This window comes from Excalfactoria chinensis, chromosome 7, assembly GCF_039878825.1.
Source record: "Excalfactoria chinensis isolate bCotChi1 chromosome 7, bCotChi1.hap2, whole genome shotgun sequence".
Lineage (NCBI taxonomy): Eukaryota > Metazoa > Chordata > Aves > Galliformes > Phasianidae > Excalfactoria > Excalfactoria chinensis.
The window spans coordinates 21,828,140-21,846,472 of NC_092831.1; the positions used below are offsets into that span (position 1 = coordinate 21,828,140).

Below are 18,333 nucleotides of genomic sequence, written 5' to 3' on the forward strand. Positions count from 1 at the left end.
GATTACGGTGTTGTAAAAGATCAGCTTCCTCAGTTTTTCAAAATCTTAACTGAAATTAGAACCAAGCACAATACATTAGGGCTCTTAGCAACTATAACCACTTGGTATCCTACACAGTGTATTACATATAAATGGGACAGGAAAATTAGAGTTGATTTTTTTCTCAGAGGGTTGAGGTAGGTGGCTGAAATACCATGAGAGTGCATCTCCTACACAGAAACAACCTTATGCACAGGGAGGCATTTCTAGGACTTTGTTCCCCTCTGCCTCAGAGCACCTAATGACTGCAGAAACTAATTCACTAAACAGGCTGGCAGTACTCAGTGCATGCACAGTAACTCTCCTGAGAGTTGCTCCTCAGCAACACACTCACCCATGCACACGCTTTTTCCTGAGCACCAGCACCACTGCCACAACTTGCCAATAATTTTACCATTTGCACTGTTCCCTTGGTGTCAAATTAAATGCATCTGGGAATTGCACTTTTCAAGGGTAAACTGATTTAAAATCGCATCACTTCACAGAGGGAGAACCAGACTAGAACACAGCAATCGTGGTTCAAAATTGCTTAAAACCCTATGATTTCCTGTAGCATATTCAGCTCTTAATTATATGGCTCTGTTTCCTCACAGCATTAGTCAAATAATAGATATGTGAAATTATTTGTATGCTTGCAGGAGGAAAGGAGATCCAGAGGGAGCTAGTGAGCAACAGTGATCTTGCAATACCTTACTGCACAGGTCACAGTCAACTGATGCAGCTTGCCTTACACAAGGAAGAATGCAGAACAGAATAATAAATCGGGAAATTTGGAAAAGTCTTCTCATGCAATACTAAAAGGATTTCTGAAGAGGTTACAGAGACATGAAAAGACAAACCTCATACAACTCAATGCTGTGCACTGCCTAGAAATGCTTGGCTTCTGCAAGCTGATGGACTACCAAAAAAAATCCCTCTGTAATGTTTCTGATCAGACATTTGTCAATTCTGTCTGGTGATAATCATGAGGTCCAGCCCAAGAGTAGAATAATGGACTTCCTAAGCAGCCGCATTAATCATGTTATGGGAATATATAGTTTATATATCCTCAAAATACTATGCTTTAAGGGAGAACAGTCAGAGATACAGAAAGAATATTTCAATGATGAGACTGAATATTCCTTACAGAAAATGTCATTTTGATAAAAAATAAACACATCAATTTATAAGACAAAACAGCTAGTGTTAGAATGCTTAAGGCCCAGCATTCTGCAAGACAAAGAACGTTTTGTATAAAGGAGCAGGAAGGGAAAGAACTAAAAAATAATGATTACTGCAGCTGGACAGGATTGGTTTTTGTTTGTTTTTGTGGAATTACATGTAGTAAGTGGAAGCAATACATGAGAAATACAATCAGAAAACTTGATGTGCTACTTAAAACTGAAGTTAAAATTTGGATGATTCTGTCTGTGAAACATGAGAAAGAAACAATGAGAAAAATCTGAAGTAGCAAATACCTGTGAAAGATGAACTGTTTTGAGGTAAAAAGTATACTGCATGCAGAGCTAACATGACACAACTAGAAATAAATAGATTTATGGAGAAAGAAACATTTCTCTCAGGACAAATAAAAAGCACAGTTTAAAACCAGCAGTCCCAGTTTGTAAGGGTGAAAGAAACATCTGCAAGTAATAAAGGCAGTGGGTGGAGAACCTTCTTCTGTCCAATTGGGTAAACACCACTAACAGCCATGCAGGAATAAAAAATGTTGCTGGACAACGCAAGCACACTCTGCTCCCACCTGCCTTTGACAGGGAGCAGGGGCAAGGCAAGCTGGGCAAGCCCAGCCCTCACCCCTCTGCCACCTCTCTTCAGCAAGAATACTCATCTGCTTTCCCAACAACTGCCTTCTTGTGCCAGCTGATCCTCCCCACTATCAAGCATTGCAAAGAACCAGCCTTCTAACCTACACATCTGGACTTAAAACTGTTTTGGAAACTTTGTACAAAATAGTTGGCTTCTGCAACAGATAAAGGGGAAGTGAAGTAAACCATAGAATAAACCATAAATAAACTTAGTTTCTGTTATCGTTTGAAGTTAATGGAAGTCACTGTTGAGGGATGGACAATGAGTTCACTGATAATTATTTGAAAACAAAATATTATAATATTCTAAAAATGCTTATGCTGATTTCAGAGAAAAAAAGTTATTTGTATTAATATTCAATAATCACAATGTGAATTATGAAATAATATGTAATTTAAAAAATTATCTATATTGTTTAAGTCAAGTACAACTACAGCTAATAAATTGTTATGTTCCATGAACTGGTTGAGAAAATCCTTGCTGTGTGCCAAATGTATTAATTCCTTGAAAACATGATGAGTAAGTCCTGACAATGTGTAAAAAAAGACAGAGGACAGAACAAACAATTACTTTCCTGTAAACTGCAATTTCATGTTTTGTTTGGACAATTTAATACTGACTAAGAAGATTAACTTGATAATTGCAATTATTGTTATACGAATGATTTAACCCTCTAAATGAACATTACAAACTAAAAATGGGCTGGTATGCAACATGAAATTAAAATAAGGAGGGGGACACTAACCATTTTCTGACAATCCAGATAGTTCACATAATCACAGGATCATAGGGATTGAAAAGGACCTCAAGAGATTGCAGAATTGCAGGGGTTGAAAGTTATCTCCAGAGACCACTAAGTCCAGTCCTCTGCTAAAACACATATCCTGCAATAGGTCACACAGGTAGGCTTCCAAATGGGTCTTGAAAAGTGGCTTCAAAAGAACTAGCCATTACTTAAAGACATTTTACACAAAGGAAAATATGCTGACACAAGGACACTTTGCTAGCCAAGGTAACATGTCAATAGTGAGCAAGGATTAGAATGGAGAGCTCCTTATCTAGATCTTGATGTACATTTCATTCCCCTGAAAACAAAACAATGCTGTTATCTAATATTACTTCTACTTAGAGGTGCTGTGTCTTTACATTCTGATATAGAGAACTGCAAGAAAGATATATCACGTTTCTGGTGCTGCAAATGTGTTTCATGAAACAATTCTCAGTCACTCCTGTATCTGAGCATATGCACAGGAAGCTTTGTGGTTGCTAAGGATTTCACGAATCACAATTCATTTTGTGATTATTTTAAGCACTATGAGTGGTACGCACTGATCTGTAATTATGATTCAGTCATTGGAAAATAAATATTGAATCTGCTGGTAATTCAACCAACATTTTTATATAGTAAAACTCCATTCCCATATTGAAGAATTAAAATAGAAATTCTGCAGCTAAATAGCACACACTTTCTTAATGAAAAAAAAAAAAAAAAAAAAACAAAACAAAAAACAACAAAAAACAACAAAAAAAACCCACTACATTTTTATGGTAGTAGAATTGTCTCGGCTGTTTAAATATTGATCATATGTACGCAAGATGAAGTAGTTTCCTTCAGGCAGGCATTTTCAATCAGGCTTCATTTTAACTTACTCACTGTATACATTTTCATAGTATTAACACTGTAAAGCTGTGTAAATATTGCCATTTGGGTCTCATTCAGTATCAAGGTCAATTGTGTTTAATGGATTAATCAAAATTCAGTCAAAATTCACAAGTTTTTTAGCATCTAGCTGAAATTTCTCAAAGCCAAAGAGTCTTACATGATTTCTACCCAAAATCATAAACTGATACAAGCTCTACAAAGCATTTTTGAATTTTTGCCTAACTCTCAATAAACCTGATCAAATGTTGTAAGTGACTGGAATGTTTTAGTAACACTAAATGTCTCATTCACAGCTCTGTAACCTTTAACCACAATCTCCATCATCATCACCAGCTGCCCTGGAGAGCAGTGCCAGAGGAGGAGGCTTACCTGGGCTCCTGTTCTGCTGTTCTTCCCTGCTGTGTGTGTATGTCTCTCTCTCTCTCACTCTCTCCCTGGCACTGCCCATCAATCCCCAAAACTAATTTTCACCATTAGAGTCTACGTGAATCTGCCCTGGCTACATTTATATATTCCATAGATGAAGAATATAACCTATTTCAGAGAAGCTTTAAGTATCTTTCAAACAATTCCCTCACTTCCACTAATGAATCATCATTAACGTTTACAGCTTAATGAAATAACTTAAAATAATTTAATACGTACACATGTTTAAGTGTTTTCTGTCTTCTGTTGCATCCAGCTAGTACCCAACAAGTCCCTTCCTAACCTAAACTCTGCGATTTATGGGCTCAGCCTCCATTTCCATTAACTCATATTTCCATTTCACATTCAATCCATAAAATCAAAGACAAATATGCATATTCTATAGGATCTGTAAACTGCAAATAATCCTTTGGATGGCTTTTGATAAATCTTTGTATTTGACTGAAGATGGACTTTTGATCTATAACGTTCCCCTGAACTGTATACACATTATATAGAGTGCTAGCTAAAGCTGCTTAATCTTGAAATTGCCAAACACATGAACAGTCTGCATGTCTGAAAGTCTTCATCATAATCTAGATAGATTCATTATCAAGAACAAGCTGGGAAATCAAATGTAAACTCATCACCTGCCAAAAATCATGCTTGAAAATGATGGAAGGCTTTCAGCAAGTCTTACTTGCTGAAGTTAATGTGATAATCCCACAGAACAAGCACATATCCCTTATTCCCTGTAGACATTTTAAAAGCTTTATTTTTGCTGCAAATAGCAGCTTTGAGCACAAGTGACCAAAGAAGCTGCTAAAAGACAGAAGTTAAGCCTTCTAAATCTTCCTAAGCACTCCCCTGCATTCTTTTTAATAATAATTCCATAGCAGGAGAAAGATATTTCCAAGTAGATTATCTCACAGAGATGTCCCTCCCATGACATTTGTGTGTTGGTTCTACATTCCAGCATAGAACTTGTATCCAAAACCTCTGAACCACTGGAAATTATCACAGTAGTGCAGACCTGGTAGAGCTCACTGACTGTGCCTCAAAGGAACTCAGTTATCCCTTCCTCACAGAAGCATTTCACAGTCACTGCATCTTACATACTTGAAAGAAAGATCATGATCTATTCTGATGTATTTCTGCTACAAAGTACTGCTAGAACCTATATCTCATTTTAGTTGCTCCCAAAACTCATAGATGAAATAGATTAAATATAGATAGATTAGATGGGACATAAGGAAGAAGTCCTTGTAATAAGGGCGGTGAGGCACAGCACAGGATGCCCAGAGAGGTGGTGAATGCTGTCCTTGGACACATTCAAGATCAGGCTGGACAGGGCTGTAAGCACCTGACTGAGACATAGACAACCCTGTTCACCATATTGGGGTAAGATGACCTTTACACATCCCTTCCAACACAAATGATTCTACGATTCTGTCATTCTCTGAAATAGTATCTCCTCATGCACTGTTATCATCTTATCAAATGTCACAAAATGACAACGGTTTGATCACTCATTACTTTCTTTTATGCTGTCTGTCTTCTCATTCACCCTGAAGCCATTAGCACAGAGGGGATGTTGCACCCACGCTGAACAAACATGCTGAAATTTTCTTTCATTGCCAAGGATCAGAAAAATCTAGGTTGAAGACTGTTGAAGCTCATCCTTAAAAACAGCATGAAAAGAGGCAGAAAGTCCTTTCATAAACATTATGAACACAAGCTAACAGGTAAAAAGTCAACTGATGTTCTTCCATTTAAAACCACATTGACCAGAATTGGTAATCTTGTACTGAAAATATTTTCTAGATTAGTACTAAGAAAACACAGACCTGTGATCATAAAGGCTTTTGAAAGCATTTTTGAGTAATTTCTCTGATTGTTAAAAGCAGAAGATTGTTGTTTCATTTAGGAATCCTGTATTACTATTCATAAAGAAACCAGAATACAATGGTTATACTTTCAATACATAAAATAATCATGTCTACCAGACAGGATGACAGAGTCAATTTCTTTTGAAATCTGTTTTTAAGGATTATCAGGAGGAACAAAGCACAGATCTCTACTTACTGGGAAATATTTGTATTTTTTACTTTTCAAAATTCATTTTAAACTTTAACAGACTATTGAATAAAGATTAAAATCACTTAAAAGTCACTCTAATCTGCCTAAAATGTTGTAGAAAAAAATAACAGCACAAATGTCTTTTTACTGAATAATTAACAGCTTCAACACATCCATTTCCAATAAAAGATTTTTTCATTCAAAAGACAAAGCAAGATATAAAATGCTTTAGCACAACAGCTATAGTAATTACAGTACAATCTCGCTGTAAAATCATTACCATCTCAGTAGTTCTGAAGGGATACAGTACGTGTAGTGCATATAACAATGTAAAAAATATGAATAAGGGTTTTATTTAGAATTGCAATACTGTAATTAAAATGAAGAAAAGAAAAATTGTAGGATATGGTAGAATCTAGCACTCAGTGTAATGCATAAAACTGACTTCTGTGATTTGGAATTGTTAAAAATAAGTGTTCTGTTGAAGAATTGCCAAATCAAAGTACTTCAAAGTAGATCTTGGTAATGAGAAGTAGAACATTAGAAAAGCTTAAACACACTTGAGAACTGTATAAACGTTTAAAAGAGAAAAGAATCAAGAAGACAAATTTTTCTTTATGTTCTTTGAGGGGGATGAAATGTAATACACCCATGCTTACACATGTGAGCTTCATCTATGTTTTGCCTACTTGAGAAAATAAATTTGAATTAAGGTCAGGTGTGAAAATGAAATTTACTATCTATCCTTGAATAGCTTCCTCTTGTATACTTCTGAATGAATAGCACTAAACAGAAACAAGCCTCTGGAACTCATCAAGAAGAATATTTCCCTAAAAGTTATTTTTGAGCAATATCACTTCCAACCATTATCCAGCATATGGGCTATATGCATACAGTCTTTAGTCTAGCAAAATAGTTGTGACAAGAATTGTAGCAAACCAAATAAAAAATAGCTTGTTGTGAATGCTTTGTACAGAGCAGCCATTTTTTCTCAGCCTGGGAAATGCCTGACACCTCCATATACAGGGCTCACAATTTGTAGGTCTAGAAAGGTAAAATGGATTAAAGCCGGTGCTGAGGCTTCAGAGGCTGGTGATCCTTTGCCTTAATTATCATGTTATTCGTAACAGCCTGCCCTATTCGTTCTGCTCTCATCTTACCATATTTAATAAAAACAGACAAATACACTGTGAGACATGCAGACAGTAGCAAACTGCAGCCTAGCACTCATGCACAGAACATCACAATGGCTGAGGCTAATACCCTTGTGATAGAACTGCCTAGATTCTCTTCTGCATCTAAGAAATTTCAAAAGCAGTTTTTAATAACAAAATTATTTTCTTAATTTCCGTGCATTTCTAGGATTCTGAAATTAAAATCTGATTATTTCAGAGTGACAGCAGTACAATATTCCTGCATATACCTCTCCAAGGAAGTGAAATGTAATCTTGAAGAATTCAGCTTCCTTATAGTCGTGAGAACCACTAAGTGCTTCATTTTGCATAGTCCTACTGAATGAATCCTTCAGTCTCTATGCAAAGTCATAACATTCCTTCCAAGAACCTGGTTATTATTAACCGGTCTTCAATTTCAAAATTTAAGTTCTTGAGACTATGATATAAGTTTATCTACAAAATTACTATGGATTTAGAAAAAGCCTATATGTATAAGAAAAAGCAAACATGACTTGAAATCAAAAAGGACAGTAAGCAGCTTGCTAGAGAGATTTAGAAAATGTTACAACATACAGTGATTTGTCTGCCATTCCTAAACAATACATTGTAGTGTTTTCCATTGTATATCAGATCCTCCTACATTTATAATGGAATGCCCATTTTTTAAATTATTCACTTTAATCTAAAATTAGACTACTCAATGAAGTAGACCATTGTTCTGCCCAAGAAAAGCAAGTCAGCTGTTATTTCATAACCAGCCCCAGGCTTTGATCATGAGATAGTGCTCACCTGAGCAACAACCAGAAGTACAGGAGTAGAAGTAATAAAAGCAAAGTATGGAGGAGTTACATTTTGTAAACTGATGGAAATGACAAACTGCCTGGTTCTGTAGTCTGCTATCACTACGTTACTTTCTCCTGCAGTCATCTAGATAATGCTTGTTAAGGCTGGAGAAAGCAAATCTCTGGGGAAAATCTCATTGTGACCTTTCAGTCATGTGGTTCTATACAACTCAGGACATTCTCAAATGGACAATGGTCAAAAGAACAACAAAAGGATACTAAAGAGTGATTCATTTTTGCTGAATGTGGTTCTATGCACATGAACTAATCAAGAAAGCCATGAAAAGAGCAGCTAAACTTAACAAGACTAGTGCTTACAGCCCATTTGGCTGGGATCATGCAATGATCACAACAAATGCAATGAAAAATGTATGTAACATTTTGCTGCTAATTGTACTGGTTGAGAATAATCAGGTCAAAGTGTAAATCCACTGCAGAAAGAACCTGAAAATCACATGGATATCATCTGGGGAGGCAATTGTTTTCATAGGTCAGCAAAGAACACTTAGCTGCTGAAGACAGCATAGGTTTGAATACAATGGTCAGTAACCTGGTTGTCTATCTGCTGTACAATGTTCAGTAACACCTGATTTGACTGCACACAGAAGTGTGCATAGTAAGTCCAAATTTTCTGTGGCTTTGGGGTCTTCATAATGCTATATTTTGTATTTATTTTGGATTGTAAATTTTAAGAAACATTAAGATTGTGACTTTAAGTAATTGGTAAGTTGATCCAAGGATTCAAGGAGAGAAGTATGAGAGGTTTCTGTGTTAATATTGGCCACAGGTTTTCACTTTCTACAATGATAATCAACAAAAGATAGATTAAAAAAGTATCACATCCATTCCCATGAATTATGGAAAAGCAAAAAGATCTCAAAATACCCAACAGGAAAGAGGATATCTAAATATATGCTCCATTTTGTTAACAACTGTAATAACGCCTGCAGTCACAACTGCACTCTCCTTAAGGCTGGGGGATAGAATCATGTAATAAAGAGACCTAAGCCTAGCTCTTAAACATTTAAGGCAAAAGGGAAGATCTTCTTCCTTTTTAGGAAACCTGTACTGAAATACCTGATAAATTGAGAGAATGCAGAAAAGACAGATTAAAGTCCTTCTCTGTTATAGACAGCCAAGAAATATGAATGAAATGTGAACAAGCCAGAGTGTAGAAAGTGACATTCAATATAGTACCTAAAGCAGCAAAAATATTTATGTATTTTTATGAAGAAACTTGCCCAAACCTCAAAAATATGAATGAAAGTGAGAGTGCCAGAACAGCTAACAGCTAAAAAAGTGGTCCACAATATAACACTTGGAAGAACAGAGTATCATTCACCTATTAATCTTCAGTATTTATTATTTATTATTATATATTTTAAATTTACTGTCTGACAAATGTGCTTCTAACTTTGCACAGATCAGCACATATCTTAAAACACTGAGTATTCTGTAGCTGGATATATGGTAATGCATTTTACATGAAGAAGAAATGAAACTAAAATTAATACAACAATTTCCCTCCTGTAGATCCTGGATCAGGTATTAAAGAAAAGCAATTGTATTACTGTGAGTTAGAATGAATGTGAAGTTAATCCATGGAGTAATTTAAAGTATATCTTCCATAAAATATCAGATTTCTATTCTAGTTTTCAAAATGTACTAGTACATAAGTACTTGTTTAAGCTTTTCATTTACTATGATTACTATTTTGAGGCCACGCCAACTGCATTTTGTTCAGATTTTAATCCAGAATAGTAAATCTCAGACTCCACTACGGAATACCAAAGTTCAGACAGGAGCAATGTTACATGAACAAACACAAAACAATGGAATAAGACATTCCTATGGTACGAAGAAATCAACCTTTTCAAAACTTATCTTGCTAAATAACAACTCCAGAAAATGACTAATCAGAAGATATAATTATTTTGTGATAATAGAATTGGAGAGGCTTACTCAGCCAGAGCTATTTTGCTAGATTCTGATGTATTTAACAAAAAAACAAAACAAAAAAAAAAAAAAACCCACACAACAAAAGAAAAGAAATATTGGCACCTCAAACACCAACATGATTACAGAAATGACAAAAACTTACTAAACTTTCACGATTCCTTTAGTGCTATCTAGCTGTCTGACATGGATCTCAATTATTTTTGCAAGCAGGAGGAATTAATTCCTCTCAGAGGAAGAATATTTATACATGCAAATCTATATCTGAATATAAATCAAAGTGAGCCCAAAATCTGACAACATACAACATAACAATGGGAATAATTTTTCTCTGAGGATGATTTGAGAGTGTTGCCCCTGTGGTTTACCATCTGTGGTTTCAAACATCCTGTTACTTTTAGGATGAAAATGCAGGCTGAAGTTCTTTTTCAACACACATTAACCTCACAAACCTAGCAGCACTGTGCACTTAAAGACCTTTTTCTTTCAAAAGTCCATGAAAGCTGCTGAGTAAAGCAATTCAGAGTCATTTGAAACATCAATACTCTGATCAATTTTGCCCCAAAACATGGAAAAACGAAAACAAAGATTACAGCAATAAGGCCTATATATTTTCCCGTGCTTTTCCATAAGCCTTTCAACTCAATTCATTTGCACCACTCTCCAGAAACATTTCAGTTCCATGAATGCAAAACATAATACTTAATATTGGATTGAAATAGTAAATCCTGCAGTATATCTACTTTTCTTTCCAAACCTATCTCACAAAGAATTTGAGAAGGAATCTGTTGGAAAGCCCCAGCAGAAGCAGAGCTGTGCTGGTGCCCTGCAGAGCCAAAGCCGCAGTCAGCTGAGTGAACTTTGGTGTCAGCTGGTTAGCTCTTTCACATAGGGGCAGTAGGATTCACCATGCTAGTATTTCCCAAACATGCAAGTACCAAACTGTCTTGTACTATACCCACACCAACACATCCAGACTATCGCAACTCACTGACAACAGTCATTCATTTAGTCTCAGCTGCTCTTGCTGCATACGAGGATCCAACTTGCTCCGGATGGTTTCTGATATAGCCTCTTTAGAGATGCAAATTATCAGCTGTGTATGTGGCAGAATGATTTTTATCTGGCTTGAAATATTCCAAGAGGAAAACAAAATAATGACTTGATTTTCAAAACCATTAATGAACACCATTTTACTTCACATTTCTACTACCAGTGGACTTAAAAATTATGTCAGAAATGATGAAATTTTGGTGTCTTTTAAACAATCTAAAATGTCCTTTCTTTGGTGCTGGAATAAATACTACCTTAAGCATCACGAAGTTTTTCAGTAGCATCCCTTATAACACTGTAAATTTAATACATCTAAGGCCTAGGTCTGCCTTGGAAATCATGGTGTTTTTTTTCCTTTCCTGTGCAGAATTGCTCCAATGTTTTCTTGTAATGAATAATGCAGTTTTAGAGCTGCCTTTCTGAGTCTTGTCAGCACTTCCCAATCCCACATTTGTAAAACTGTGGCACTTTTCCAAAACATATTGTCTCATAAATCTTCTTTAACCAGAAAAAACTTGAAACAGTATTTTGCAGACCTACATCAGTGAATGAACATGGAAACTTTTCTTTACAAGTAGGATTATAGGAGCCCCATAAAACTCAGTTAAGAGGTTTTTCAGACCTTGCAGAGAACTTAAAAAGGAACTAAGATAAATATATAATGAAAATCCTACTCAGTGTCTACAGAAACACTGTTTAGTGGACCTGTCATTGCATTTAACTATCTGCTCATAATTATTAAAAAGATAAACACCGTTGTAAGGTGGGTTCAGTTTCATGCCTTTCCTCTACTAATGAAATATAACCTTGCAGTTTCTCTGCTGTTGGATCAGACAGCATAACTGTGTGATCTACCAGATCATTTACCAGTGCCCTCCTACAGAAATTGGCTGTTTTTATGTAGCTGCTAGATTTAGCAGTCATTCTGAAAACTAAAAGGAGAATGCTTTAATTTGTGCTAAGCGTAGCAAGTCAATAAGTCACAGTGGTTCTCCTAAGGTTGCATGTTCTATTATAAAGATTGGACATATTCTCAATATTTAACTTTTATACTTAATGCCACAGGAATTTGTAGCACTTCACATAGTAAACAAAAGCACAGGAACTTCCTCAGAACTTTAACATATTTGACAAACAATTAGTTATTTCTGAATAAGTTGTTTCTGTTGTTTATCAAGTAGGTCATAAGCATGGACCTTTTTCTAAGCAAAATGTTACTGAAATTGATACAGTGTAAGAAGTGCTTTTGGTTTAGAATAATTAGCATTTTCATACAAAAAGCAGGCCTCTATTTTGTCAAAACATTATCATCAGTAAAATACAGAATGCTGGAAACATTTTGCAGTCACTGCTTTTTTCTGCATGTTCACACTCATACAGGACAGAACAGCTTTATGTCTTCAGCAGTTCACTCTCATGCACCAGCCTCTGGGCCATCTGATAAGGACTGTTCTGCTCCTCTAAATCAGTACGCACATTAGGACCTTTGCTTAGCTGACGTAAGTATTTATCGGCCAATTCCAGAATGTCTGTTTTATCAGAGGAGCTCTCAGCAGTCCAGCAACAGTCTGGTCCCAGTTCCCAGATTTTGTTCCATTTTGCTCATGACCACTCAGACTAGGACACCAGGATAGAGTAGGAATTTTCAGCTATGAAAATGAGCATCTTAATTTACATTTCCATACTTTGTTCATGCTCTCATGGAAGGAAAGTGACTGCATTTTTTTTTCCAGAGAGGAGCAGGTGGTAAAGTAGAGGCTAAAAATTAACAAGGGAAATAAATGAACCTATTAAGCTCCCATCCATGTTCATTTTAACTAAATTATATTTTCTCCTATAACCAATAAGAAGTTATCAACAGCATGATTGTAACTGGCTGTGGAAGTGTTGTCAACTCCAGCAAAATGTGCCAAATTGTTCATTTTAGACTAAGACTGCTTCATATGAGATATTCACACACAAATATATACATTGTGATTATATTACATAAGCCAATTTCCAGTAGAATAAAGTGAAAACATCCATTTCTACCAATGGAATCTCATGATCCAGTTCAATCAGTGGAGCCAGGCAGATTGGATTGCAGCTGTCACACTTTGGAAGAGCAGGAATTGCATCTTGTGCAAAAGTATCTAGTCAAATTTTTGCTCACCTCAACAGATTTGGGTTTCCACATACTGAACTTTTTGCCAGAACTGCAATAGTTAGAAGGTTTTGATCACATGCTACACATGTATGTGTAGCTGACGAATTTTCACGGCAGGCATATGGGATGGATTAAAAAAGAGAAAGATTCTGGAAAACTGAAGTGTACCCTGCCTACTTTGCAGAAAACTTTTAGATTTCCTAAAGGCACAATGTAGGTTTTTGTTCTTTTTCTGTTCAGTCACTTTTGACAGAATGACAGGAAATTCTAGCTTCAGCTATTTGTCTCTAGAGAGACACTCATCAACTGAGAATACATTCTATTAAACTGCTTGAAGAATCATAACTGGTGTAACACCACAAAAAATAAAAAATAATAATAAAAAAATCACCAAACTTTCACTTATCAATACATATAACTGTCCATTAATGCCAGCTGGAGAGAGAGGTCATGGAGCTGAAAATATCAAAGGACCTGTTCAGGCAAAAAAAAACCAAAAAAACAAAAAAACAAAAAACAAACAAAAAAAAACAGCTGCCATGGTAAGTTTATATTTTTCTTTGCATCTCTTTTCTTAGAGATGTATTTCCACAAACCACTGTAAAGGAAACATTTCCAAGGAACTGCATATACCTGATGTACTGAAGAACTGGCTTTCTCCCATGACCCAACAAACAGTGCCAAAAGCAGCTCTGCTGCCTGTAGCTTTTGTATCTATGTCAAAGGAAAGGAGCCAATCTTTGGAGTAAGTCATGCTGTCCTCAAGTTCAAGGTTTGGCACAAGTTTCAGCTTTAATATCATGTTAAAAATTCAACTATTCAATTATTAAGAATATAGTTTAATCAAAATTTTGAAAATATTAATAAAATGTATAATCAACATCAGATATGGTAAAGACAAAAAAGCAGCATTCATAACAAAATACAACATAACACAAATGCCACTAATACCCATTTCAAACAAAAAAGAAAAATGATTCATAAGAAAAAAGTCCCTGCTGTACTGATTTTGCTCTAAGATCTCAGCATTTAAAACCTTGTAGCTAGTTCAGTGTGCAATATTTACACAAAAGAATCCTGATGGGAATGCTTTATGCCTGTTGCTCTCTGAAACAGAAGGAAAAGGAATATAGACAAATAACTATGGAGAGGATTAAGAACCAGCTACATGTTCACAGAATACACAAGAAAAGACAACCTTTCCATTTCCATCAGCCAAAAAACATATCAACCTCTAAAAAGCCAGTGCATATAAATAATGTAGCTGCTTAGGTCATCTGCAAAGCTTTCTATACAGCAAAGAATTGAATTATGGTTTCCTGTTCCGTTATTTGTTGTCTTTGGTCAGTACCCAGGTGCATGGAAAAGTTTTCAAAGTAATGTTTATCACTGAAAAAGAAAATTCTCAAGAGCTACAAACTAGCTAGCTTCTCTAGCAGGAAGAAGAGGATTTGCTTAATGTTATTCTGGCACACAAAACATAAATCTGGTCTCAGAAAGAGCTGCTATATAGTCCAGGCTTTTGTTTCCTTCACAAATTTCACACTATCAGAACTGACAGAAGATTTTACAAGCTCTAAAGTGCAAAGCCTTCTGCATAAATATACACGTTCATTTTTAGTTATTAACTCTGCAAGTTGTGTGGCTTTGCTCATAAGATATTGTGAACAAGACAAATTTTGAATGCTCTATCATTTATCAAAGTTCCCTTCAAGAACAGCTGCTGCATAGCCAGACTGGAGAGCTGGAGAGCTTTGTCATGTACCTTTTACCAACAACAGTAAGAAACTGGGTGAATAAGCAGTTTCATTAACATCAAGAGTGAGAGGATGTAATTAAAGGCTTGCAGAAGTTGGCCTCAGAACAAAACAAAGTACCCAGGATCCTGATTTCTGATAAGTCATCTTATACATTATATATACATTATGCCCAGAAACAGGAGGTTTAAACCCATTACCAAATGCAGGCATTTAGTGCCCTTTGAGAAGCCCTGGAGTATCTCACCTGGTCCCCAGCTGCTGCTCCAGAAGAGCGCAGGTGTCCTGCAGGTCCTGTGTCATATCTGCCAGGCCTGGGTGGTGTCCCAGGCACCTGTGGGTGCCTCAGATGGCACTAGATGCCTGTGTCTGAACGACTGATTCCCACCTAGGCTGTCATTTCTTTACAGGTTAAGCAGATAGATGCTCCTTCAGACAGACGATATTCAGTTCAGAAATTACTGAAATCTACTTGAAGACAAACGGGAGAAGGGTTACATTTCTTCAGAGACAGAGAGTGTGTGGGATGGTGCTACTGCAGTATGACATAAAAAGCTGATCTTGTACATGTGTTGTGAGCAGAACAGAAAAAAAAAAAAAAAAAAAAAAAAAAAAGCCAGAGAAACAGAGACAGGAAAAGCGCATATATACTGCAGTGTTCTGAGATGTTAGAAACACAGTTACCCTCTGTTTTGCATGATTTTTCACCTCTTGCAATTGATTATAACCTGGGATAACCATGTAGGCCCTATTTGTTATCATGTCTAGGTTTTAACTCGCTTCTCAGACAAGCAAGACTCCTTTCTGACAGACAAAGGAAACTAATATATATTGTTACACCAGATCCTTTCTATACCATCAGCACTGTATTAAAGGAGCACTGATTATAACTGCTTCCACTCTTGAGCAGTTAATGTGCTGGCCATAAGATAAATGGGAACCCAACCTATTTGATAAAATATTTGGCAAATCTTCTCTTCCAAGATGAGCTGTGCTCTGCTGTTCAAGCTTGGGCTCTGTGCTCATAATCCAGTTTATTAGTTACTAGGTCTGCCTACTCAGTTACCCAGGGAACACACAAGTGCTTCAGCACAAGCAGCTCTCTCCTCTCCCCCCCCACCATCTCCCAGCACTAATCTCCTTCCACTACTCCCCATCCCTCTGAGCTGAGGACACACACTGTTCTTCCCTGGGAATAGACTGACTGAGATTTTTTTTTCCCCCTCAATCAGTTCTGTGAGACCAAACCTGCCCCAAGGATCACAGCTCACATGCTGCTTCAGCAGCGACACACCACAATGCAGGCCTCCTCCTGGGGGCTGCACATTTCACTTCCAAAACCCTTTCAGATAGTTTTGTGTGAGGATGAGGAAGGAACTAAAGAATGAAAGTGCTTAGAAGTATCATTTATCTTAGATACATTTCTCAAAATGACAGCTTCTTGGAGAATAGCTCAACACTCTATTCCAGTTTTAATACATATACATAGTTTACCATATTCAGCCATTTTCTAGGCTTTATGACTATACATGAGATTAACTAAAATTCACAAAACAAGAACAGTTTCAGAGATTTTTAAAATATGCAAATAGCTTATATATGTTTATGTAAAAGTAATGGTCAGAGAAGAAGAATCAGTAGCTGACAATAAAAAACTGAATGCCCGACAAAATGGACACTTACCAGAATGTTCTGGCTGGATTTACCAAGTCTGCATCTTATGCATTTTCCCCTCTCACAAAGACTGCAGAGTTTAATGAGTTTAGCTGACAAGAGTTAAATATCTTAGCTCTCAGGGTCTTCAATCTTTCACCTATACAAAATTATCAAATATAATAAGCAAATAAGGGGAGTTTACTAAACGAATGAAGTGTCTCTTTTCTGAGCTCTTTCTGTCTGTAGAATTTACATATATCTCAACAGTCTCATATTTTCCATGATCATAGTACACATATCCCTAAAAGGGTGATAAATACTACTTGTGATTTGCTTAGTTTTATGCGGTTCTGGAAATGATAAGTTTATGAACACAGTCATACAAGTGTGAATGGATTCACGGTCACTGCAATCTTTTACATAAATTACAGCTATATTTTTCTTTCTTAAAAGAAAACATTTGTCAATACAACACCATTTCATCCATTACAAACTAGAAAATGAATGTCCATTTGGGCCGCATACAACTCCTGTGCAATGCATGCAAGTAATTAATTCAGTATATTTATGTGTTCACATTTGGACATTATTTGTTCCTCCAGACTCATATTAAAGAAGATGGCAGTTCTGTTCTTTTCCCACTATCCACTCAACACTGCTCAATACAGGAGGCAACCATCTTACACTGCTGCAGCAAGCTTCCAGCTGCTAGCAGTTCTTTGACTTTGGTTTTGACCTATGGCACTACTGTTGCTGTATAGAAGCTTTCTGCTAAAAAGTCTTAAATTACTTTATATTTACTCATAAAAGTAATATAAATAAACACATCCTTCTGTCTCTCTACACAACCCATTCTGCAAAATTCAGACTTGTTACTTTTTATGGAGGCATCAAGGCACATGAAGGAAAATATTGGGCTGGCAACAACTCAAACACTTGTATCAGCTCTTGTAAGAGGCCACTGGCCCTCTCACTCTGCTTTTCCACTTAAAGACATCAGAAAAGCACCAGCTTCAGGCACAGCATTTGGAACAGTAGAGACCTTAACAGTTCTGTCCTAAAGTTGGTACAGAAGTAAGCTTAGTCCATGCTTCTGCGAAGACTTGAATTAGCACTACTGCAATTCTATAATTGTAGTATTTACAGTTTTCCAAAGGAAAGAAGTACTGTGTGTTGAATCGGAAGGCCTTGTTTGTGAACAATGGAAAATACTACTAAACTGTACTTTTCAAACAGTGCCAGCTATTTTGCTACAGAATTACACAGCATACCATATCACGTCACTAGAGACCAAAATAAAACCTTCCCAGAAACCCAACTGCCCTATAATACTAATTTTAAGAGATTCCAAAGTTATTCCAAGCAAATGGCTTTATCTAAATTTGGCTATTATTTCCTATAGTCAAACTGATTTTGAGCAAGGCTGCGTGTTTTGTATAAACATAGGAAACGACACAGAACAATGTTTTCTCTCTGTGCACCATATGAACTCTATCTCACAGAATGTCAGCTGAAATGAAGAGCAGAACTGAAGGTTAGGAGAGAAACCTTCACTTAAGATTCTCCCTTAGCACCAATTACATGAAGTAATTACATAAAGGCTGCTTATCCCCTCAGTGACATCTGAAGAACATTTTCCATACAAATATCTGAACACCTTTCTAGAGGTTATAAAGTCATTTGTCAGCTGTAAAACCAAACCTTCAGTTGTATGATATACTTCAGAGGCCTCTCTGCTGAAAAAGACCCAGACAAG

The 18,333-nt window shown here is 36.4% G+C and overlaps 1 protein-coding gene across 15 annotated transcripts in view; it reads right to left on the bottom strand.

Moving 5' to 3' along the window:
- PDE1A (phosphodiesterase 1A) overlaps positions 1-18,333 on the bottom strand; it is a 186,996-nt gene that overhangs the window by 49,341 nt on the left and 119,322 nt on the right. Inside the window, exons 1-2 of one of the 15 annotated variants that reach the window (XM_072341594.1) lie at positions 16,605-16,693; positions 15,169-15,389 (exon numbers count right to left, since the gene is read on the bottom strand). The exons of 12 other annotated variants lie outside the window; for them this stretch is intronic. In XM_072341594.1, the coding sequence (XP_072197695.1) occupies positions 15,169-15,224 (56 nt within the window). In that variant the 5' untranslated portion in view covers positions 15,225-15,389; positions 16,605-16,693. Of the gene's footprint in view, positions 1-15,168; positions 15,466-16,604; positions 16,694-18,333 lie in introns of those variants that run through there. 2 more of the 15 variants (XM_072341593.1, XM_072341601.1) reach the window with 2 other exon arrangements.